Here is a 26,466-nt window from a genome sequence, read left to right on the forward strand (position 1 = left end):
ATCTAACGCTAAACCTAACCCTAACCCAACCCTAACCCTAAACCTAACCCTAACCCTAAAACTCACCCTAAAACTAACGCTAAACCTAACCCTAAAACTAACCTTAAACCTAACCCTAAAACAAACCCCTAAACCTAATCCTAACCCTTACCTTAATTGAAATCGGCTTTCTGCTGCGGCGCCGTTTTAAAGCGCCCTTCTGTTGCCGCGCTGTTGTCGCGGCGGTGATGACGCGCGGTGATGATGTCGCGGCTTTAGCGCCGTGATTTTATCACCGCGATTTTGACGAGCGCGGTTTTGTCGTGCCACGCTCTCTGTCATCAGGTTGCGGCCCTGTCCACCATCCTCATCAATGGGTCTTCTCGCCCCTTGAGCCAACACCCGCAGGTCAAGAGCTTCCTGAAGGGCGCAGTAAATATCAGCCCCCAGGAGATCCACCGTTATCCATCCTGGGACTTGCCATTTGTTCTTCGAGCCTTGACGGGGGTGCCATTCGAACCGCTTTGAACGGCAAGTCTCCACCATCTGACTCTTAAAACAGCATTTCTCGTGGCCATTACATCTGCTCAACGAGTATCTGAACTGGCGGCCCTCTCCATCAGGGAAGACCTATGAATTATGCATATTGACAGAGTCATTTTGAGGCTTGACCCCACGTTCGTCCCTAAGGTCAACACTCACTTTCATAGAACTTTCTGTCCCAAGCCTACGCATCCTAGAGAACGTGACTGGCATATCTTAGACATAAAAAGGACCAAAGAATTCCAGCGTTCCGAGTCATTCTTTGTGTCATTTCATCCTGGGTCACTGGGTCGCAAGGCGTCTTCTCATACCATTGGGTGTTGGTTGCGAGACTGCATCAAATTGGCTTACGAACATCAAGGCAGGTCTGCGCCTAGCTGTATAACTGCACACTCGACAAGGAGTGCTGCTACCTCAGCTGCATGGGTGACCCAGGCAACCATTCTTGACATTTGTAGAGCGGCCACGTGGGCTTCTCCCACAGCATTTATCAGGAACTACAAAATTGACACCTTTGCCTTAGCCGAAGCCTCTTTTGGAAGGAGAATGCTACAAAAAGTCGCAGAGGCTCCGGAGATTCTGGTCTCTACCCACCCTGGGACACAATAGCTTGGGTATGTCCCATGCTTGGACTCGCCAAGCAGCGCACAGGAGAAAGATTGTTGGCTTACCTGAACGGTTGTTCTCTGGACGCTGCGAGGAGAGTCCAAACCCGCCCATGGTCTTTTGCAACTTTCAAGACTATTGACTAGATGTGACTGTGGAATGGACACCCTGTACGGTTACTTCTTCGTTTTTAAACTGAGTTAATGGAGGCAAAGGGAGGCGTGGCCAAGAAAAAACTCACTCAGTCCTAGGGCAGATAGACTGTGTTAATCCATGCTTGGACTCTCCTCACAGCGCCCAGAGAACAACCGTTCAGGTAAGCCAATAGACTTTCTATTCTCTTGAATAAGGCTGTAGCATGGAATATGAGGGAAGCAGTGAGGGAAACACAGGTCAAATGATCTAGATCCCAGTGCAAAATAAAAGGTGAATTGTTGCATCGGAAATTAATTACATGAAAGCTACCACTTGGGACCAGTTGTGTGTTGTTAACTGGTTGGGTAACCCACACTCAGAGAAAGTCAAAATTTATGGCCCTAAATTGTATAGGTTCAAAAGATGACAACAAAGACAATATACTAACCCAAGGACATGATCTGTGCAGGAACTTGGTATATTCAGTCTGATGAAAAGAAGACTGAAGTTGTTCAAGTACATGAAAGCATATCAAATGGGCAGCAACTATTTTGCACTGCTAAAGAAATTTAGACCAGAAATAATGTGTACAGTAAAAAATACTTGTAGCTCAGGCTTTAGATTTTGGCAGTGGTTTGCTTTCCGAACTTGTTTCCATTTAATTCCCAAATGTTTCGTTAACCAGACTATGTAACATAATCAGTGGGAATCCTGTTACCTAGTCTGGTAATGAAATGTTTGGAAACTAATGGAAACAAACTTGGAAAGGAAACCACTGCCAAAATTAACGTGTACAGGTTAGAACTATCTACACCTTGCTTAAACACAAGGGAAAACTTTCCAGTAGTAATATCAGTACTATAGTGGAAACAGCTAATTATAGAGTGATGAGTTCTACAGCTCTGGAAGTTATTAATAAAGCTACCTCTCAAAGATAGTTTAACTGGTTTCCCTGCACATTGACCTAGATCAGGGGTGTTAAATTCACGGCCCATGGGCCAGATGCATAACATGCTGGCCATGCCCACCACCCGTTTAGCGAAGGGAAAAAGTTGTAATACGTCACATGATGACAATGTGATGCATTTTGGACACCCCCGACCTAGATGAATTTCACAATTCTATAAATCTGTGAATGTAATGTTGGATGCATTTGAATCTTAAATTACATATTGATTTATTGACTTATTTATTTACATCCATTTAGGGGAGGAGATAGTAAATCTTGGGAAAAAATGATATATTAGAAAAAAATGAAAGAAATTAGAATGTAAGTAGAAGAGTTGCAGAAATATAAAGTACAAATCCTATATGAAAACAATATTGGAAAACATAATGCATAGAAGAATGAAAAATGTCTATAACAAAATAGGTTATGGTAACTGCTTAGAACAGAAGTAAGAAAAGTATCTTGCCAAATGCCAAATAAGACTGCTGGGTAGATTACTGAAATAAAAAAGATTGGGAATAAAGAAAAAATAAAATTTATAGATGAATTTGTAGATTACAGTATTTGTATTAAAAGAAAGAATGTCAGGAAGCTATTGTATAATAAATACCAAGAGGAAGCATTGTTGCAAAAAAAAATGTAGTCAAGAAAACAAAGAACATTTAAGGATGCTGGAAGAATTATTTTTTTGATGATTGTGTGACTAAAAACAATACATAAAAAACTTGAATTGAAAGAAACACTGCAAAAAAATTATTTCCAAATCAGACAATGTGATTGTCTGGATTTGTTTTCTCATTTTGTCTCTCATAGTTGAGGTCTACCTATGATGTCAATTACAGGCCTCTCTCATCTTTTTAAGTGGGAGAACATGCACAATTGGTGGCTAACTAAATACTTTTTTTGCCCCACTCTAAGTCTGCCTTGTTTTCCCAATTAGAAGGAGGCTGTGTGCAGATGCAAAACATAGCTTATTAAATTTGATCTGCATGTTTAGTGTGATGTGTGAAATAGAAACATAGGTAGTCCTCACTTAGCGCTATCTTGTTTATCAACCATTTTGTACAATGGTTAATGAAAAAGTAACCAATCCTAGCATTTACCACGTTCATAGGTCTGTAAAGCAACAGAAAACTGATGTTACATTCTAAGCACAATTGTGATTACTTAACAACCAAATTGCCACTCCCAATTGTGCTCACTACCTGTATTGATTAATGCACAAAACAATATGTTCCTCCACCCAGGGCTTTAAACCAGAATCATACCATGTAAACCAGTTAGGGTGAGAAGCCAAAGACAGAAGAGGAGAGAGTGTAGACATAAAGCTCCTTTTGATTGGCAAATTGTAAACAGGATTTTTTTTTGAAGAACAATTTATTAACATGGAAATCTTTTATTGCTTTTTCTATCAGCTAGTCTGCTTATATTTTTTGTAAGATCTGTAACATGCCTGTATAATTTGGATGTATCCTATTATAGGACCATTCTAGAATGGTGTATCTCTAAATAATGTCATCTTTTTAAAAAAAAAATACAATGATTTTACATTAAAATAGGTTGAAGTATAACCCTTTTAAATAGAGGAATTAGGAGTACCAGCTTGAATAAAAAGTATTGTTTTATTAGTACTTTACATCTTTAACAGCATATCTGCCACTTTATGGTCATTCTGAGCTGTTGCCATTCCAAATTCCTCCAATTTGCAAAAATATCAAACATTTAATTTCTTTCTTTCTTTTTCCCTTGAGAGACGTCGGCTAATTTCCCAGAGATCTTCATTGGAGACTTTGGAAGACATTGAGGAAAATGCTCCCTTAAGGAGGTGAGGTTTTTTTCCTGATTTATACTGTATATGTCCGTGATGGCGAACCTATGGCACGCTTGCTGGAAGTGGCATGCAGAGCTATCTCCCCGGGCATGCCAGCCATTGCTCTTCCTGGTTCCGCACTGGCCAGCATGCCAGGAAGCTGAGTTTCCGGTTTCCGGCACATGCATGCAAACCAGCCAACTGGTCTTCATGCATATGCATGCCAGAAACCAGAAGACTAGGTGACCGACACGCATGTGCATGCCGGAAATTGGAAACTCAGCTTCCTGGCACTGCATGCACGCCGGGGAACTGCTCTTCCAGTTTCTGGCACTCCCGTGCAAGAGCACTAGGGAGCTGCTCTTCCGGTTTCCGGCACTCCCCCACTCATGCTCCTGTTTTGGCACTTGGTGCTGAAAACGTTCGCCAACACTTTTATATTTTGTTCTGTCATTCACATATTATGTACGATAATAGGAATTCAGAGCAGTTTGTATTCACTGAAGCTAACAGTGGTTTGTGCAGTAACTTACTGTAGCGTGAGAACAAATTATTCAATGTGTGATGTATCTGAAAATCCATTCTGGTCTACTAGGCATATTTTTGTATTCTTAGGCAAGATGATTAAATAGAAAAGCTCAAGGCAGGCATATCTGGGTTCTTAATTGTATGATAAAAGAAATAAGTGGAACTACTAGTTAGTCATGAGCTTTAGAGATGCAGTTCATATTCTTTTTCTTTGAAGGAACCTCAGATAAGCTAAATAGCTAATAGTCAGAACAAGCAGTAGTCTTGTTCTTACTATTAGCAAAACAATCACAAATATAGAAGATATGTGCTAATTCAGAACCTGCACCAAACAATGCAAAAGTTGTCACTGGGCACCAAAAGAAATAAAAAAAAATGAGAGTAGACAAAAATTGTTGGGATGTATGTTTTGGAGATGAGGTAAACCAAGAGAGGCCAGCCTTCTATCATCACTGCCTTCACTTCAGGGGTTAGGAAAAATTAAAGAAAGTTTTTGGAGAAGATTAAGAGAAAATTAAAGTAGCTTTTATTGCTCAGGTGTGGATATCCTTTTATGACTTAGAGGCATCCTAGCATTTTTCCCACCTCTTGTTGGTGGGAACTGGCCCATGTATTTTCAACTTCATAATCACGAGAGACTCCAGGACCTCTGGAAAAAAAGTATTTTGTGCTCATACAGCCATGGAATCACAAATTGACCACCCATGTTAAAGAAAGAAATGCTACTGTTTGAGAAAGCTGGTTTTCTGAAAACTGCTTGCTGCAATAAATTTTATCTAATTTGCTGGGATATTATTTGCCCTTTAGCCTTGCAAATACATGGGTTAACCATATTTAGAAATTGATGGCCTGGAGGTATTTTGCCCTCCGTTTTCTTAGATTGGTAAACAAAGTTTTAGAATACTTTGCTGTCTCTTTTAGTTTTAATCAACATATTTCATCAGTAGACTTAACCAACTCATTGCTTGTTCCTAATTCTAGATAATATATTAGCAACAGTATAGTTCTATTACGTTACTTCCCTCCAGAGTAAAAATAAATCATTTATTTTTTCCTCTTTGCTGTTCTTTAGCTAAGAACCCTAAGATGATTTTGGTTTTTTATCCCATGGCAGCTAAATCAGCTTAAAGGTTTTTGTAGACACTTTGTCAAATGCTTTTAAATGCACCAAAATATTTATTGATGAATGTACTCAGTTAATTCACATGGCTCCCACTCTGAAGATAATCCAGAAGTCCTTGAAGACTTGTTTAGTGTCTCAAACTTGGGGCTAAGGTGTATGTTGAGTCCCTGTTATTTGTTTTCATTACTGCATATTGTATGTTTTCTGGATGTACGTGATTCTTTTTTTGGCTCAGTTTTTTGTTACTTTCTAATTTTTAATTGTAAGATGTACCAAATTATCCAGAGTCAGGTGGCTTCTATGTTTAAAACATAGAACATAAAACATGTTTACATAGCAAAAAATATTCCTAAAGCCTTGTAAGAGAGAACCATGCAGAGACCATGTCAGTTAGGTTTTCCTTCCAATTAACTTTCTAGTTTCAAGCTTCTATAAATCCAAATTTTTGTAACATGTTTATTGTGTCCAGATTTTTTTTAGGTTTTAAGCCTATCGTATTTATGGAAAAAATGTGTTGAGGACTTTGCAATTAAATACTTACATATTCTCTCCTTCTCCATCTTTAATTTGAAGCCAGCTTTACTAAATCACACCTTGTTCTAATTATCAAAATATGTATAAACCAAGAACATGTGAAGCACTAAGCATCTCCTTTAGCAACAGGTCTTTTTTTCTCATTTAATCATGTTTTATGTTTCAAAAGCAATTTTCAGGCTACTTTTTTTAAACCACCTATAATTTGTACAGCAAGAAACAAGCTGCTTTGTCTCATCTCTTTCTTATGCTAGCTTCAGAAGAAGAATAAAACATAAGGAAACAAGAGCTCTACAAACTCACAAAGCCCTCCTAGAAAAAGATTGTTCCTATCTGTTACACTCCTGTCAGTTTTTGTTTATTCAGTATGGTTGTTATAATATGTCAAATGTTTTGCAACTGAGCAACATCATGGGAGCATTGTACTGTTTTTAGTGTGGTATATTTAACACCGTCGGGAGTAAAGACAGGATTTTGAAAATTGTAAAAGGAATTTCAAGTCTTCATTCATAGTGAGTTAATAAAACAGAGTTCCTTTGAATTACTTTGAATGCTTCTTTCTGATCTTTTTTCTCCCAGACTAAGTTGCTATTTATGCAATAAGCATATTATACACTGTAAGAGTTTAAGCCTGATCATTTGTGCCTTGAGTGGTAAACTCCAGGGTGATTCTATGATCCATTCTATGTTCTATATCCATTTGTTTGTTTTATTGGCTGTCTGTAATACTCTCCAGTTTTCTCCAATTTCAAAGTTCAAAAGCATCAATATTTTTTCTATCTTGGACTTTTCCCTGGCCAATAATTTTAAAACTATTTTAAATGACTTTTGTCCATATCATTTGAAAGCAAAAACCAAAAATATATTAACCTATCCCGAAACAAAGATAATTTATACAATGAAATATTATTGGAATGTGTACATATAGAATTTGTGATCTACATCACGACTTTCTTTACTTGTGCAACAGTTGAGCCAAACACTATGTAAACTATGGCAGGAGATTAATAACAGCTAACAGAATTCTGTTTTATTCAGAAAGGGGTATTAGGGAATATAGCTAAGCTGTTTCTGGCTGTCTCTGTATGGATGTGCATACACAGTCATTTCACTTTTGTTGGTGGGGGGAAAAGAAAACAAGCAAAGTGTGCATATACAAACATGTGAAGATGATCCAAAACCTCATTGTTCCGGAATCTAGATGCACATCATAATCAAGAATTGATTTCATTGTCTGAAGATCCTTCAACTAAAAAGCTCTTTTTGACATAAGCTGCCATCTGTAGTAGAGAATCTGTATTGGTAAAATAAACTGAGTATATTAAAAGGAAGGCTTGATTGCTCTGCATCTTATTATTTAAAAGGAAATCTGTCTAGGGAGTTTAATCATGTGATTCGGTGCGCAGCAGAAGTTTTATTTGATGATCCAAAACCAAGATCTAAAATTTTCCCAAGTAAATTGCTGACTACTGGATAACAAGTGCTCTGTCCTATCAGGAGCCAGGTGTGTGTGTGTGCGTTCTCTGAAGTGAAGAAAAATTGGGGAAATCCTTGAGTTTAATGCCTCTTCTATTTTTTAGTATTCCTTTGGGGGGGGGGGAGGCTTTAATTATGAAACCTGCCATAGTAACTCTTGCTTCCATTGTTTCAAATTAAAGGCAAAAAAAATCACCAGTTGAAAATTTTGAAATGGCCACTTATTTTTTTTAGTATATTTTATTTTCATTTTCATACACTCACATGTATACACCATACAGTATTAAACAATAATTGCATCAATTCCTCTTGTTGACAATGCCCCAGAAAATAAAAGCCCAATATACCTCTTCCATTCTCCATACACCTCTTTCTTCCACCACCCTCCAACTTTCTATCTTCCCTCTATCATCCACCTCTACCCTATTTCCCCTCGCCCTCTTCCACTCCTCTCTCCAGATCCACTCCCCCCGTTCCTTTTTGCCTCCCCTCCACCCTCTCTCCCATCCCTCTCTACCCATCTTTCTTCTTTCCTACTCCTCCTCCCCTCGGTGTATTTCCACTATATGTTAATGTATTTGGCTTATCCTATTTTTAAAGAAAAATTAGAGAAAAACAGTATACGTGTGAAGTCACCCGACCCCCCTCCTCCTTCCCCCCCCCAACTTCCCCCCCCAACTTCCCAGAACCCGTACACAGTATAGATTTTTAACAAACACAGTCTAAAATCTATTGAGAAAAAAGAAATAAAGAAATTAATAACATCTCTACATTGATCTTAGCTTCTTCTTGCTAAGCTAACTTTAAACAATTTAAATCATTCCTGATCTTAAGCATAGGCTAACTGGAATTTCTTGGTCCCGTATTTATTTTCTATATAGTCAATCCATTTTTTCCAGTCTCGTTTATATCTCTCATTTGAGTGATCTTTAAGATATGCCGATATTTTAGCCATCTCGGCTAAATTTGTAACTTTCAATGTCCATTCTTGAGTTGTAGGCAGGTCTTCCTTCTTCCAGTATTGCGCCACCAACAGTCTTGCTGCCGTTAAGTGCAGGATCAAGTTAGTCTCTACCGCTGTAAAGTCAGTACTTATACCTAGCAAAAATAACTGAGGGGTAAACTTTATCCTTCTTTTAAAGATATTTTGCATAATCCACCATATTTTTATCCAAGATGCCTTAACCTTTTGGCAAGTCCACCATATATGGAAATAGGTAGCATCGAGAGAACCACATCTCCAACATTTGGGTTGTAAATTCGGATACATAGAAGCCAGCTTTTTAGGATCTAAATGCCATCTATAGAACAACTTGTAAAAATTTTCTCTCAGGTTTTGAGCTTGTGTAAATTTTACATTTCTTACCCAAATTTTTTCCCATGTAACCAACATTATTGGTTCTTCAATATTTTGAGCCCACTTTACCATACAATCTTTAACTAACTCTGTTTCCGAATCTATCTGTATTAATACATTATATATCCTCTTTATATGCATTAAACGTTGATCTCTTATTTGTTTAAATAAGTTGTCCTCAATTTGGACAAAACCAATTTTTTGATCTATTTTCCACCTGACCTGTAATTGCCCATACTGGAACCATGTTTGAACTGCCCTCTCCTCTTTTAATACCTCTAAGGATTTTAATTGTAGTGCCCCTCCTTCCAAAATAAGAAGCTGTCTATAAGTAATTCTATCCTGTTTTTGTGCTATATTTATATTTTCAATTGCATGTCTAGGAATTGCCCACATAGGTATCTTATCATTTAATTTATGTTGATATTTTTTCCAAACCCACAGTAAAGCATTTCTTAAAATATGACTTTTAAAGTTTTTGTTCAGTTTTTTGTTAAATAACAGGTAAGCATGCCAACCATATACCAGATCATATCCCTCAAGGTTCAGTATCCTATCATTAGTTAAATTGATCCAATCACTAATTACGGACAACACCACTGCATCATAATATAGTTTTAAATTGGGTAGTTTCAAGCCTCCCCTCTCACGTATATCTTGCATTATTTTCAGCTTTACTCTCGGCTTCTTTCCTGCCCATACAAATTTATTGATTCCCTTTCTGCCATTCTAAAAGATTCGCATCTTTTTTAAGTATAGGTAACATTTGGAAAAGAAATAAAAATTTGGTAAGATATTCATTTTCACTGCCGCGATTCTTCCCAGCAAAGATAAGTGTAACTTCTCCCATTTTTTCATCTCTATTTGTATACTATACCAGAGTGGTTCATAATTATACTTGTATAATTTCCCATTTGAGATTGCAATATTAACTCCAAGATATTTAACCTTTTTGACTATCTCACATCCTAACATTCCTCCTAACTCCTCCTTTTGTTTAGTATTCATATTTATGGCTAATATTTTCGTTTTCCCTAAGTTTATGTTAAAACCAGACACTTGACCATATTGATTAATCGTATTCATTAAAACCATACTGGATTCCTGCGGTTGTTCCAATATTATAACCAAATCATCCGCAAAAGCCCGCACTCTGTATTCTTGCTGCCTAACCTTAATTCCTTTTAGGCCCTCCAAGCCCTGTATTTTATTCAATAATACCTCTAAAGTTATAATAAACAATAGTGGGGACAAAGGACAGCCCTGTCTTGTACCCTTTTCAATTTGAAAGGATTCTGTTAAACTTCCATTGACTATAATTTGAGCTGTTTGCTGTTGATATATTGCTTTGATTGCTTGTAAAAAACTATCTCCTATCTGCATTTTTTGCAATATCTTCAGCAAAAATTGCCAATTAACTCGATCAAAGGCTTTCTCAGCATCCAGAAATATGAACGCAGCAGGGATTTGATTGTTCTTTCCCAAGTATTCTAATGCATTAATAATTAATCTAACATTACTTTTCATCTGTCTCCCTTGTATAAAACCTGTTTGATCAGCGTGTATCAATTGTTGGATAACCAGCATTAACCTATTTGCTAGTATTTTAGTAAAAATTTTGTAATCTACATTAAGTAATGAAATAGGTCTGTAGTTTTTTGGTTGAGTAGTATCTTGATCTCTTTGGGTATCAAAGATATAAAGGCTGTCTTCCATGAAGGAGGTACCTTACCTTCCATTTGAATCTTATTAAATAATTCTCTAAGAGGTTCTACCATTTCCAACTGTAAGTTTTTATAGTAAGCCGCTGCAAGCCATCTGTGCCTGGTGCCTTCCCTGACTGTAACTGTTTAATTACCTGTAAAATTTCCCCCAAGGTTATTGGTTGATTCAATTTTTGCCTGTGTTCTTCTTTAACTAAGGGTATTTTTTCTTTATCTAAGTATTTGTCTATATCTAAACCATTAATTTTATCCCCCTTATACAACTCTGTAAAAAATTCCCGAAATGCCTTTTGAATCTCATCCTGTTGAAATACCCCCTTCCCTTTGTAGGTCAATTTAGATATATTTCGAATTTTCTTTTTTTCCCTAATCTGATAAGCTAACCACCTGCCAGGTTTATTTGCATTACAAAAAGTATTGTGTTTTGCGTATAACAAACTGGTGGCTACCTGGTCCGAGATCAATATATCAAATTGGGATTTTAATATGGTGATTGCTTCCTTGACCTTTGTATTGGCTGGATTCGTTGTTAACTCCAGCTCTTTCCTCTTAATTTCCTCCTCTAACTCTGTTCGTTTTACCCCTTGTTTATGTCTATGTGATTTATTTATATTTATCAATACTCCTCTCATATACACTTTGCTTGCATCCCATACAAATTCCATAGGTGTATCCTTATTCATGTTAAAAACAAAGTATTCAGTTAGCAATTTTTTACAATCATTGATATACTTTTCATATCTAAATAAATTTTCATTCAATCTCCAAGACCTTCTTGCCTGTACCACCCCTCCCAATTCCATCCAAACTGGGTTATGATCCGAAAGGACTCTAGCCGCAATCTTTGTCTTCTTCACCCTAGAAAGCAAATGATTAGTGATTAATATGAAATCAATCCTGGAAAAGGATTGATGCCTATCAGAAAAAAAGGTAAAATCGTATTCCTCTGCATTTCTTTCTCGCCAGATATCTCTCAGTTCAAAATCATCCATCATGTCAAAAAAGGATTTAGGTAGTTTTGCTCGTATCTTAGTGTTTGGGCGAGAAATCTTCTTATCTCTCTTGGTATCTATAACACCATTCCAGTCACCCACTAATATACAAGACCTATATTCCCACTGTACTAATTTAGCGTGAAGATTTCTATAGAAACCGTCTTGCTGTTGATTAGGAGCATAAATTCCCCAAAACAATGTCTTTTTCCCTTCTAGGATTAGATCTAATGCAATGTACCTTCCATAGGGATCTGCTTCAATTAATTCAGCTTTCATATCTTTTCTTAAGTATACAACTATACCATTTTTCTTTTCCATAGCAGAAGCTACAAAATGTTGACCGAATCTTGGATTACTCAAATATTTTTGATCGGTTGATTTGATATGAGTTTCTTGTAAACAAATTATATCATTCTTGAACTGTTTAAGATAGTGTAATATTTTCCTTCTCTTCTGTGGAGAATTCAATCTGTTGACATTCCATGTTAAAATCTTAGTTGTCATCTTTGGTTAGCTGAAGCTTTTTTCGAGCCTCCTGCATGGCCTGTTTAACCTTTGGCCTAGCTCCTCCCACAGCTTCTGAGGTTGTTGCTGTGGCTCCTTGATCGATAGCCGATAGTTGTTGCGGTTGTTGCATTTTAACTTGTTGCTCCATTCGTCTGGTAATCATACGGCTAGGTCTCTGTTCCTTAACAACTTGCGCTTCTAGAGGAGAGAGATGATCCATCTTATCTGGTAGTTGTGTGATTTGCTGTCTGTCTTGTCTTTCTTGTGATCTTTCTCTGGATCTAGAAGGTGCAGGATGTCCAACCTTCAAAATATTATGATAGAAATCTCGGGCTTTCCATACGGAGTTGAGACAATATCTTTGCCTGTCAAGTGTGAGTATGTTGCCAAATGGCGCGTCCCATCTGTACTGTATCTGACAATTTCTAAGTTATTCAACTAAAAAGGCATAATCTCTCCTGGCTGTTAGCATTTGAGGTGGTATCTCTTTCAAAACAGTCAGATCTTGACCCCCAATCTGGAACTTAGTTTTATAAGACTCTTGTAATATCGTGTTTCTGAGCTCTCTTGTAGTGAAATATATAACAATGTCTCGAGGAAGCTGCTTCTGCTTTGCCGCCCAAGAGTTAACACGATAAACTTTATCAATTTGCCAGTCAAACCCCTGTCTTCCCACCAGATTATCAAAGGCTTCTGAAAGAATCTGTTTCAGGTTTTCCTGTTTTTCTTCACGCAACCCCCTTACTCTTAATGCGAGTTCCATTTGTCTGTACTGTATCATAATAATTTCTTTTTCAGCATTTTCAACTTTTTGTTGCACCACCTCTGTTTTCGATGTCAAATTAGTATTAGCTTGATTAAGATCCTCTAAACTATCTTCAACTCCTGAAACATGTTCTGTCAGTACAGTTACAAGCCCCAGCATATCATCTTTAATTTTAGCAACCCTGGCATCAATTTTATCATACAAGTCATCCTTAAGTTCTTTTATCTCCTCTTTTATCTCCCCTTTTATCTCTTCTTTAAAATCTTTCAGTTTGTTTTCCACTTTAATTGTCAGCATGTTATGAGCTTCACTCAGTTCTCTCAGGAAGAGTTCTGTTGTTAGTAACTCTCCAGTAGGGGGCATAGAGGGCGGTGGCTGTGATTTTGTACCAAGTATTGGCGATGTGCTTCTGGGGGCTGAAGAAGGGGGTTTCAGATTAGGATTTGGTTTTGAGGCCATTCCAAGTTTTATCTTCAAGCAATTAGGAAAACTCTACTGGCCCGCTATACAGTTGTGGAAAGAGGTACTAAATCACCCCTTCATTTTGAGGTTTTGTTTTTTTTTAAATTTCATAGGACTTTGCAGAAGGTTTCAAAAAATAAGCATTGTAACGAAACAGTTCAGCATATTCACAACCGTTTTGAATGTCTCTATATTAGCAAAGAGTCTTTTAAAAGTGAAACTAATAAGTAAAGATCTGTTGGCCGGCTGTGAGGCAAAATAAATCACTCCCTTCCTTTGAAGTTTTGAAACTCTGTATAACTAGATAAACATTGTTACTCAGCAATTCAACTGGCTCGTCGCCATTTTAAGTGCCTCTTTAAATAAATAAAATAACGGACGAGGATCTTGTAAAAAAAGAAGCTAGGATTTAAATAAACAATTAATGCTCTCGCATACGAATTCTCATTTTGAAATCAAGTAATTCAATCTTTGGTCTGAGTGGGAGGGATGCTTACTTTGTGCTACAAAGCAGCTGGAGATTTCCAGCACGGAACAGTTCTGCCTTCAGCTGGCCCCCCTCTCTCTTCGCAAACACAGAAGCTGCAAAGATCAGAAAGGCATTTGCTCGACAAAACTTCTCTCCTTCCCTTCTTGCCCGAAGAGTAAGGTGTCTGTCAGATGTCTGATAGATGATCATCTAAACAGATAACGCAACTGGTAACTCGGGAGCAGCTATGTTTAGCTGCTTCCATCAGTAAGTCCCGCCCAGGAAGAGAAATGGCCATTTCTTTTAGTTCCTGTATTTTGAAAAATACATAACCATTATTATGTAACTCCCCTTATCATCTTTATGGGCTTAGGTTTATCAATTCATTATTGTTTAAACTGAACTGAAAAGGTCTGCTTTTTTTTGTCTCTTAAAACAAAAACAGAAATAACAAAATGATGCGGGGGCTCAGTGGCTAAGATGCTGAGCTTGTCGATCAGAAAGGTCAGCAGTTCGGCAGTTCAAATCCCTAGCACCACATAACGGAGTGAGCTTCCATTACTTGTCCCAGCTTCTGCCAACCTAGCAGTTTGAAAATATGTAAAAATGCAAGTAGAAAAATAGGAACCACCTTTGGTGGGAAAGTAACAGTGTTCCGTGCCCCTTCGGCGTTTAGTCATGCCGGCCACATGACCACGGAGATGTCTTCAGACAGCTGGCTCTTTGGCTTTGAAACAGAGATGAGCACCGCGCTCGAGTTGGGAACGACTAGCACATATGTGCGAGTGGAACCTTTACCGTTACCACTTTCTTAGTAGTAAAATGTTATTTTATGTAGCATGTACAACTGCACATTCACAAGAAGGAAAGTATCATTGTACATTATTTAAATATGTGCATAATTGCCAAAAGAAATAATGTTTAATATTTTATATCATTTATTTAAGGCGATCTTTCCAGTGGCGTTTTTCACAGTGAGGTATCTTTTAATTGGAACCCATTGCGATTGCCAAGAGCAATAGGAAGATGTTACAAGGAGAGCAAATTAGAATTATGGAAATAAGCATAATTAGCAGTATAAAGTCTCCAGAAGGGATATTTAGTTTATATGTTGTTTTGTGTATCTTGTGATCAGTTGTGGTTCAAATGCATGAACTCAGGTGCCAAATCAGTGCCAAATTACATATTAAAATGCAGTAGTATTTCTATTAAATTTTTCTTCTACTGAAAAACAGCAAAATAGTTAGCAGAAATAGTTTCCAGTTTCTCTTAAATAGACAGAAATAAGCGATGCTAACTAATGTTTTTACAATTCAGCAGTTTGTAGTTCCATTTGTATAAAAATAAAAATGTGTAAATCAATTAAATAATGTTTATAATTATTGTTTAAATAAACATAATATATTTAGAAAAATATATTTGATAAATATAAAAAAATTAAGTATTAGATAAATTTCAACTATTTATCAAATTTGTATAGCTGCACATCTCACAAAATGTTACTCTGAACAGAGTCACATAAGTTCTATAACTTTTTCCTTACCTACTGTTCTCCCTTCCCCAGTTCTTCAGCAGAGAAAGCCATTCTGAATATTGACAGGAAAATAATTAATTTTAGTTGTTCATTGGATCTTGTATCTAATTATTTTAGGTTTGTAATTTCCTATTCTTAAGATAGGGATATTTCTTTCCTACAAAAGACATTTCCTTTTGGTCCTACAAAAATAAACTAAGCTATCCAGAAATTAATACTCCCACTTCCAAGAATATTGTTTTTACTAAGTCAATATATATATAATACAAAGAACAGCTGGGTGGTTATTCACTAAGCAACGTATTGTGCAACATTTTCTTTAAAAGAAAGCAATTTTTGCAGTTGTCTTGGTGTTTAAAATGAATATTATAATTAGTATTATTTATATCATCATACCCCCTTAGATGTCAAATCTATTCCATTTCTGAGATCTTGTTGGCAAATGGAAAATTAAAAAAAAGAGGCAGAAAATATTTGGAAAATCTCATGCACCTAGTTATTTATATATGAGACATATTTTCACTCACTCCAAAATAATTTGCAACAGAGAAATTATAACATACACTTTAAGATACATATTCAGAAAATTCTTGTGACAGAAAAAAATGTTGCATTCTTTTGTAAACAGTTTTCCTAAAGACAGCTACAGCATTATCCAAAAAGTTTTATGTTTAGTTTTTAAATACATTGTTTTTTTTTTTAAATGTAAGGTGTTTTTTTTTCTACATTCTGTTATTTTTTTAAACTCCTTAATGTTAGTAGAGACGTCACTTAAATAATTGCCTTCTTGTTTTTGTGCTGAGAGATTCCGCTATACAGAAAGAATTTAATTTTTTCAACATCATTATTTTTTAGATGCAGGACTCTGTCAGGCTCACCCAGACCAAAGAACTTTAAGAAGATTCATTTCATCAAGAACTTGCGGCAGAATGATACAAGAAGTGGCAGGTATTTTGCAGGAAAAAAACGCCATATAATGAATAGAGGAAATGAGAACAAATTATTGGGGGGTGGCATATAGAAATGGGATTCTAAATTTAGAACTGTATGTTTTCATATGGAAGAACTCTGCAAATAAAATCATCAAGCATATTGATGGAGAATTATTTATGTATGCTGATCAGCAAGCTGAGCTACATGTTTTAAAAATTGTTGTTGTGCTGTTTCTATGACCTAGAAAGCATGCTTTCTCTGTTATGAACTCTGCCTTCTGGAATAACATTGCCTCAGAGGTTTAGGCTGCCATGACTGTGCTAATCTTTAGATAATCTTTTGAAACATGTCTTTTTCCCCAAGCTCCCAGATAGGTTGGTTTTGTACTCGTATGTATAATCTGCCTTGCTTATAGTACATTATTCGCCTTGCTATATGTAACTCTTATTTAAAGTTAGCTCACTTGTGTTTAAGTTAGTGCATTAGTTTTAATAATATATTGCCCAGAATCCATGCTGAGTGGGTCAACTTATAGAAATCTAAATTATAAATAATATACATTTTATCTGCCTGTCTATCCAGATGTATTGAAGCACAAAATATAACATTTCCAACCATCATGGCCACTCCTGTGTTGGTTGGGAATTTGAGGAACTCTAACCCAATACAACTGCAGAATACTAACCTGAGAGGTAATGGTTTAAAATCTTCTGTATTCCATCCATAGAACAAATCAACTGGAACATTTTATTTGTGGCAAATATCTGCAACAGATACTGAGGTCTCTTCATGTAGTTTCACCAACTATAAATGCTAGTTAATCTTTATCAATATAATTTATTTACTGAAGGTTGCAGCTGTGCTAATCTCTTCTGTACATGAACAAGCTTGATTCATAGTAATGTGAAGATTAAATCTTTACATGAAATCAAGCACACTATTTCGATAGGCCTAGGCATCTAGCTAATAAGAGATATTTACAGGAGTGAAAGATGACAGGCATCATTGTTCTCAATAACACTTCGATAAGATTGTGTGCTGTACAACATAATAAGAAACAGAAGTAATAAAATCCTACATTGTTACAGTTGAACCATGAAATATAATAGGCAAAGGGACTCTTCGATGCAGTAGGGAATAGTCAGCAGTTGTCTTGAAACTTACTGTTAGATTTCAGTGACTGAGCAATACCAACTTATTGGAATTGAAGACTAGGATTTTTTAAGTATAGAAAAGAAATGAAGCCTGAGCACACTGTGTCTGGAATAATTGTGTAAAGAATGTTTGTTTCTTATTTTGTGCTGGAGATGTTGTGAAATTGGTAGCATAAATGACCACCTAACTTATTTGATGGTATACAAATGGATGCTGGGCATGCAAGAGAGAAAGAACTTTATTTCAGTGCTAAAATATCTGAATAATTGGATGGCTTTCTTTTTCAGCCACTAACAATCAGCAGTGACTTCCAAATCCTTAGAAATAAGGAAATGTGTTCATGAAACCTGCTTCCTTATTTTATCTGTTTGTATTGCCAGTTTAAAAGCTCTTATGCAGCAGGATAGACTTCTGTACATGACTAATAACTGAAGGCATTTAGAAGAATTATTTCACAATGAAACCATAGCATTTGTTTATAATAACAAGGCAGGCTGGTTTCTACAAAGAAAGATTGTTTTCCTATCTAGTCCAGCATGTTTGGTTTTAATTGTCAGGGTTTCTTACAGGGAACTATTTCTCCTTCCCTACTACTTGGTCTTTTTGATCTCTACCACATTCACAGTGGTGTTTCTATTGTATGTGTCCTGTTAAGAGCTTTAGATGAAGATTCTTTAAAATCCGTTCCTGTGGTCAACTGTTTCTAATAAGTAAGGCTAGTGTAATGCCTTGGGTTTCTTTTGCCAACTTCAGTTATATATTGAACTTTGTTATGAGAAAGCATAATACTATTCAAAAAACCTTGAAACAGTAGGTAGCAGAGAGATTCTTACACTTTTCTGTTATCTAATGGCTGAACAGGTTTTTGCAGTCCGGATGTGATTATCATAGTCATGAATACCTTAATTAAAAATTATTATGACTAGTCTCTTGATTGCTATCCTTACATTTTGCTTTATGTTTTTTCACTCTTCTTGTAATTAAAATATGTAGTTCATGATCAGCAATGCAGAGTAATACCAAGTAAACTAAAGGGTGAATGAAAGTTCAGTTTTAATGCTTCATGGAGTTCAATTCCCAATGGATTAAATGAACATTCCTAAAAGATTAACATCTAACATAGCAGACATTCTGTGTAGTAATTTACTACAGTGCCACCTGTGTTCTCAATTAGAAACAATTTGCACAATTTCATTCCATACTTTGATACTTCATTGCATAGTTCGAAGAGGCTTCGAATATGCCTCTTTTAAATTGTAGTGCTTTCATTTTTTGAATGAAAACACAAAATAGTAAAGCCATCTGTTCGATGTTAGATTTGGTTAGCTATTAAGTATCTGTACTGTCATCTGCTCAGCAGGATTTACCTATTGTTATCTTTATAAACATGGGCAGAAAGAATCATTTATTTGTCAAACATCTCTGGCACAGCATTCTGCTTTAAAAAAAAGATAATTAGCTGTCTCATTAGTAGCTTTCTGGGAATTATCTTGTCAGATATTTAAACATGATGAAAGAGACAAGAATATGACAGCTGCATTGAGGGTTTTGCTGAAAGTTTTATGGTAACCTGATCCAGGGCCAGATCCTTACTTTCTTCTCTTTCTTATCTCCTGCCCGGTGTACTTTCATTGTTTCTTAGACATAGCATTCTTAAAGCTCATATTAATAATGTCTACAGTATTCTGTTCTGCAGTTGTTGTGCTTGTTTGAAATACAGAGAATAGACCTTCCTTTCTCACATTAATGGTATGATTAATGCTACACTCTTTCAAAGGACTGGCTGCCCCTTCCAAAAGGGGATAATAAGCTGTCCTTGTGTTTTACAAATTCATAATGCCTGGACTTGCATCTGATGTTACTAGATGAGCAGGGAAGGTTGGATTTTGACATTTGAAAACACTTTGTCCACAGCAAAATAATAGACAGGCATTGTGATCATGGAGGAGTTAAAGTATTAGATCCTGTGAGGAGCCAGGTTCATAATCATCCCCACCCATGGAAGTCAACTTGGTGATTTGAGCTATCCCTACAGCTAACCTACATCACAGGGATGTTGCTGTGGGGAAAACTGGAGGAAGGAATGGCATGTAGAGTACATACAGCAAAGACAGGAATAGCAAGAGTAACATAAAAGAAAAAGAAGAATGAGAAGTAGATTTATGAGATCATTCTGAATTGCTGGATATTCTACTCTAGATCATATCCTTTATCTTGTTTGCCTTCTAGAATAGTCCTTATTAGTGGCAGAAGATCCTTCTGCAGCATATTTTCAGTGCTGCCATATCGGGATTATAGCCATGTTGGGTATGTATACTTTTTCATAGTTTTTTTCTGAGCATACATTAAGTGTGACTTACAATATGGATGCCACAGCTGTCATTTCAGGAAAAGGATACTTTAACTTAATTACAATATCTGCCCAGCTGAAAATTGTTGAAGACCTGCTTGTGGAACTCCGGTTTGGTTTGGTTTGGTTTTATGGGTTTGGTTGTTTGTCTTTGGTCTTCTAGTTGTATTTTTTTAATTAGTTGGTTTTTAGTTGTAAGATACCCAGAATCATTTGAGAGTCAGGCAGCCTATACATTTGACTAAATATATAAAGTTTGTTTTTGATGGAAAAACAACATCTACAGATATAATTATTTTGCAGCACTTGGGATTTGCCTTCTTAGAAGGGGCCCATTGTAATCAAGTAAGAAATATTGATGTGGTAAGATTAGAAATGAATTGACTTTGTCACAGGATCTCTTCTTACTCTTCAGTAGAAGAACATTAAGAACAACGATTCAACAAGGGGCTATATTGTAAAGCAAAAGTAAAAGTATTCTCTATATTAAACATACTTTAATAAACATGTAAATATAGGACAAATGTTTTTCAAGCATTTTATTATTTATTCTTCTTCTAAAACTAAATATGCTGTAACATGTAGGAGGAATAGAGATTAACAAGAAGCTCAGTCATAGCCTCTGTTTCCTAAAGATTTTGAAGGCAAATTAGTTAGAACTGCAATTTGACAATAATTGCTCTCTTTTTTTATAAGATGAGGTAATTTAAAAATGAGATACTAAGTCTCATCAGTACTGTGTAACATGAATGGCTATCATGTGAACATTGATATAGTTGCTGAAAACAGCTGGTTCTGTGCTGAGTTAGCATATACTGTACCATGTATATAGTGTAGAAAAGGGGATATCAATACTCTCACCCTATTGGCATTGCCTGCACCACTCCATGCAAGCAAAGGAAACATGCTGTGGACCCCAGCACTTCTGGAATTCCAGTTGGGAGGGTCAAGGAAAAGGGCCACCTCTGCCTTTGGAAGAACTTACCCTCTGAGGTGAGATCAGTTTCCATCCTTCTGACCTCCCATAAGGGCCTGAACACCCAGCTTTCCCAGATGGTTTGAGGCCCCCATGAGGGAGCTTCATACTAGAGGTAGTTGATGACTTAAAAGGCAATCCTACCTCCCTCTCCTAACAAACATCCTGCTTCTTACCTATCATTTAACTATAATTCTATTTTTCATCGTAATTTTCATTTTTATTATTTTAGAAATATTTATCCTTTATTATTTTAATGTTTTACTGCTATAAGCTGTCCAGAGTTGCTTCAATTTAAGATGGGCAGCTAATAAATTTAATAAAATAAATAAATAATAAATAAAGCCAAACATTCATTGATAAGTAAAATAGGTGCAGTTAAAGGTACAGGAACTAGATACTTATATGACACATAAATTATGTTAACTGCTTCTTTGCATTTAATTGTTAATTGTTACAGTGAAAAAGCTATTAACCAGAAAGAAAGTGGAAGCTAGTAATTATTTGGACTAAAGATTTTAGAAGGGCAATTTAAGATTTCTTTGCTTTAGAAGATTGATCATTAGTGATAATAATCTCTCAAAACAACTACTAGCTTTAGAACAGTGATGTTTCTCAATCCTGCAACAGAAAGGACATAACAATATACTTATACAGGTAGTCCTCATTAAGCCTGGTCGCTTAGCAACTGTTGAAATTACCACAGATTTTCTCGGAGCCTCAGCACTAATGTCCCAGATTCAAGTTTTCAACGGCTGCCTCCCCACAGTCATACGATTATATTTTAGGCCTTGGCAACTGCTCCACATGTATAGCTGTTTGCAGTGTCCTGTGATCACATGACTGCAATTTACAGTATTGTTTACATTATGTTTATGTGGCAAACTCATCATGGCCAACTTGCCACAGGACAACTCGCCGCAGGACAATTCAACACTATATTGTTTCAATTATTTTTATTATTGGTAACCACATTTTCATTGAAATTATTGTAAATACTCTTGTATTTATGGATTGACATTTTTATTACATTATTATTGACCATGGTTCTCTTGAAATTAATGTAATGTTTGTATTTGTTGAATTGTCCTGTGGCAAGTTGGTCATGGTGAGTTGTCCCACTCTATGTAAGGATAGTTTTCATGTAATGCTATATACATATGTGTGAGAGAAAGAGAGAAGGGGAATACAAAAATACACATTTGTTTTTTACTATGGAGCAGTTTTCCTGCAGCCCGGCGGAAGGGGCTGCAACAGGGTTTAGTCACAGCCTGATTGGTCCAGAGACTGAGGGAATTTTCTTAACGTCACCATCCTTCCCTATTGGCTTCCAGTTTCCTCCCAGTCTCCTGGTCCAAGCACTGTTTTTTTTTGGCTCCTTGAGATATTAATATTTGTTATAAATAGTTATTTAATTCGATTAATTGGATATTCTAAATTGCTAAATTATCGGACTGCTGGCCATCGAGGCTGCTAGTCAGAGAAAGGGCTCCCGGTCCTTGCCTCTGGGCCGAAGGGGGTGGTCTGACTCCTTGGTGTGCAGGGGTGACGAGCTCCCATCACAGCCGCGATTGTGAGAGGCTAAGGCAACAAGGTAGGCAGAAGGACAAGATCGTCCTTAGATCAGCAGAATGGGAGCCGAGTCGCTGGGATTTTCACAGACGTGCCCTGAAGCCACCGTACCTTAACAGCTCACCGTGGCGGAAGAAATTGGGTGTGTCATTCTAGCCTTGACGAAGCGTCTCATACAGAGCTCTTTGGAAGCCTGTGCAGCAGCGCGGCCATGCGGCCAAGGCATGTGGGAGCAGCGCTACTAACTGACTCGCCGAGAGGCTTCCATCTCAGAGTCACCTTACTGGGCAGCCTATTTCTTTTTCGCCACAAGGTGCGGTGACCATTTTGGAGCGACCTCGTGGCGCCGACCTCAGCAAGGCCTACATTGAGATCAGCGGCAAGGCTCCTCCAACCGACATTGAGGACAGAAAGGCTCTGGGTCGACTTCCAAGCAGATCAGCCACATGAGAGAGGCATGGCCTCTACAAGCATCGGGCCAGCGCAGGACCCTGAGGGGAGCAATGGGGAGGAGAGAGAGGAAGGCCAGGCCAGGTTGCGGATCAGCGCCCCTCCAGGGCCACAGTGAGAGATGAGCTTCGCAGATAGAAGGCCTTGGAGAAGAGAGTGGCCAGGGCTGAGAAACTATCTCACCATGTTCGACCCACTTCTCCACACAGATCTAGGCCTCCGGTGAGGCCATTCCTCCCCCCTCTCCCTCTCTTCATCCCCCTCAGTCTCCCCAGCCAGACGTGGCAGGCAGGTGGCCTCCCCTTCTCCCCCTATTTCCCCTAGATCATTTAGGGGTGGGGATGGTGACCCTTTAGATAGGGGATCCGGGGATTATCTACCTCCCTCCCTCCTAGCCCCTCAAGGCCCGTCTTCCACGTGACCCTCGGAGGAGGACCTGGAAGATTTAGACCTCCTACCTGAGAGCATCAGGAGGCTTATCGCCTCAGCAATAGAGGCATCACATCAGGGTTAGTCCAAGGGACCAGTCATCACAAAGGGCTTCTAGATCGTTCTCTGACAATAGATGCCACAAGTCTCCTTCCCCAGCCCGGGGCCTAGGCCAGGCCAGGGCTCATTCCCCATCGGTGGTCAGCGAGGCCTCTGCTTTGGGGGAGGGTGCTCGCCCAGAATTAGGCTTCTCAGACAACGAGAAAGCTATTCCTTCAGATACCCAGGCCTTCCCAGGCTTCTTTACATCTCCGGCCTTCAAACCCCTATTGCACAAGGCCAAGAAGACTACTCAGATTGGCACTGGGGCCCCGCCAGTCTCTCAACAGAGGAACCCAAACCTCACTATGTTTATTAATCCAAATACAGATAAGGAGGAGGTGCCAGCTCCACCCCTTTTCTTAGAAGTAGTTCAGAACCAATGGTCCCAGCCATCTTCCTTGCCCAACCCAGGAACAATGACTGCCACTTCTACAATGTGGAGCAGGCTTTCTCTAAGGCCCTTCAGTTACCGACCGTAGATCCTCCCATTGCACTCCTGGCCAGCGTCTCCACTGTTGTCTCCGGTGATGTAGCAGATAAGCTTAAGCCCGAGGATAAGTGGGCGGAGCTCATTTTACGTAAAAATTTTACAGTTTCCACCTGGGCGATTAAGTCTGCAGCTGCTGCTTCCTACTTTAACCAGACAATGGCCATGTGGCTGCGCCAGTTGTAAGATCACATTCCAATCCAGGATGAACGGGTCCATCAGGACCTGGCAAAAATTATTGCGGTCACCCAGTTTTTGGCGGATGCCACATTAGATTCCATTAAGTTTGCATCCAGGGCATTTGCCACTTCAGTCACTTCTAGATGCCTCTTGTGGCCTCGCAATTGGCAAATGGACAACAAGTCCAAGTGGGGGTTGGCGGCCGCTCCTTTCACCGGTCAGAACCTTTTTGGGGACTCACTTGAACCTATCCTTGTGGAAAACAGGGATAAGAAGAAGGTTCTCCCTTCTAATTTTAAGAAGTAGACTCTCGTTCCTCTTCTTACAGGAGACCTTCTTCGTACCGGCCTCCTGAGCCTGATTTCAGACAACAACGCTACGCCCCCTACAGGTACGAAAGGCAGGACCAGCGACCCTTCTACCAGGATAGGGGTAGATTTCAGGGACAGTCCAAGTGCCCCTTTCGAGGGGGGGGCACCCTTTCTGCAGAGGGAAATGACTCCAATCTGAGTCAACCCATAGGCGGCCGCCTGGCATCCTTTGAAGATCAGTGGGATCAGATCACATCAGACGCGTGGGTCAGATCCACGATCAGGTACGGCCTTCATTTGGAGTTCCTCTCCCTCCCTCCAACACTCTTCAGGACCTTCCCCCCATCTTAGGATCCGGAACACCGCTGTCCCATGGACCTAGCTATTCAACATCTGCTGGACATCCAAGCGGTGGAACCCATTCCAGGACAGGAGTACGGCTTAGGCCTGTACTCCAACCTGTTCGTGGTCTCGAAGAGTTTGGAGGTTGGAAGGCAATTCTGGATCTGAAGCGCCTGAATTCCTACCTGATCTACAGGTGCTTCAAGATGGCATCCCTCAAGTCTATCCTCCTGGAAATCCGACGAGGCGACTTCATGCCCTCCATAGACTTGACGGAGGTGTACCTTCACATTCCCATACTACCAGCTCACCGCAGATTCCTCTGCTGCTCACACAAGGGATGTCACTTCCAGTACAGGGCACTTCCATTCGGTCTGGCCTCCACCCCACGCACGTTCACAAAGGTTCTGGCAGCTCTGGCGGCTCACCTACGATCCCATCTGGTGAGACTCCACTGTTACCTGGACGACGTGCTCCTCCTGGCTCATTCCTGCACTGAAGCGCTACACGACCTGCAGCTGACCATTCAAACTCTCCATTCCCTGGGGTTCTCAGTCAACTTTCCAAAAAGCCACCTTTCTCCCTCGACAAGAATCCAACATCTGGGAACAGTGATAGACTCTGTAGCAGGACTTGTTCGACTATCTCAGGAGAGGCTCCACAGTCTCCAGTCCATGACACGTCAGGTCCGCACAAGTTGGTCACTTTCCATCCTGACTTTGGCCCGCCTCCTGGGCAAGACGGTGTCATGCATAGGAATAGTACCATGGGCACAGCTACAGTCTCGGACACTGCAGTGGCTACTCATCCCGTATCAACGTCATCGCATGAGCAACTCCTTACATCTGATCTGACTGCCCCCAGACCTCCGCTGGTCCCTGAGGTGGTACGTCTAGGTTCCAACAACTGGGAGGCAAATTGCATTACCATCACCACAGACACGAGCCTTTACAGCTGGGGGATCCTGATGGGCTCCAGAATTGCACAGGGCCATTGGACAAAATCGGATCTTTGCCACAATATCAATTGGCTGGAACTGAAGGCAGCCCGCCTGGTTCTCTTGTATTTCCGGTCATACATCGCCAATCAACATGTCCTCCTCTTGATGGAGAACGTGGCCACAAAGGCACACATAAATCGACAGGGGGGACTCATTCCAGATGTCTATGGCTGGAGGCTCAGAGACTTGGTCTCTGGGCAGAAAGGAACCTGGCTGCGATTACTTCAAACCACATCTCGGGTATGGCCAATCATCAGGCCGACTGGCTGAGTCAGGCAACAGTCAATCACGGGGAGTGGCAGCTGCTTCCAGAACTTTTCCACAAGATTTGGCGATGCTTCGGCCACCCACAGGTGGATCTGTTCGTGAGTCCGAGCAATACACAACTGCCCCAATTCTTCTCCTGCTTCCCAGCACGCAGCGCGGAGAGGACGGACGCACTCAGAAGCCCGTGACCTCAAGGGCTCCTTTATGCCTCCCCCCTTCCCCTGATCCAAGGGTCCCTGAGGAAGGTAATATCAGAGAGGACACACATCATCCTAGTAGCCCCGTATTGGGTGAGGCGGCCTTGGTTTGCAGACCTCTGGCTGCTGTCCATCTCTCCCCTGTGGAGGATTCCCCAGGAGGAGATTGCCCTGTGACTCCAATTGACCGCCTGGCACTTGAGCGGTGCCTCCTAAGG

General features: G+C 39.1%; 1 protein-coding gene across 2 annotated transcripts in view; it reads left to right on the top strand.

The window, feature by feature from the left end:
* CABLES1 (Cdk5 and Abl enzyme substrate 1) overlaps window positions 1-26,466 on the top strand; it is a 70,559-nt gene that overhangs the window by 21,252 nt on the left and 22,841 nt on the right. Inside the window, exons 2-4 of one of the 2 annotated variants that reach the window (XM_032222543.1) lie at window positions 3,966-4,037; window positions 16,353-16,445; window positions 19,815-19,892. In XM_032222543.1, the coding sequence (XP_032078434.1) occupies window positions 3,966-4,037; window positions 16,353-16,445; window positions 19,815-19,892 (243 nt within the window). The remainder of the gene's footprint in view (window positions 1-3,965; window positions 4,038-16,352; window positions 16,446-19,814; window positions 19,893-26,466) is intronic. The other variant, XM_032222544.1, reaches the window with a different exon arrangement.

Source organism: Thamnophis elegans, chromosome 8, assembly GCF_009769535.1.
Source record: "Thamnophis elegans isolate rThaEle1 chromosome 8, rThaEle1.pri, whole genome shotgun sequence".
Lineage (NCBI taxonomy): Eukaryota > Metazoa > Chordata > Lepidosauria > Squamata > Colubridae > Thamnophis > Thamnophis elegans.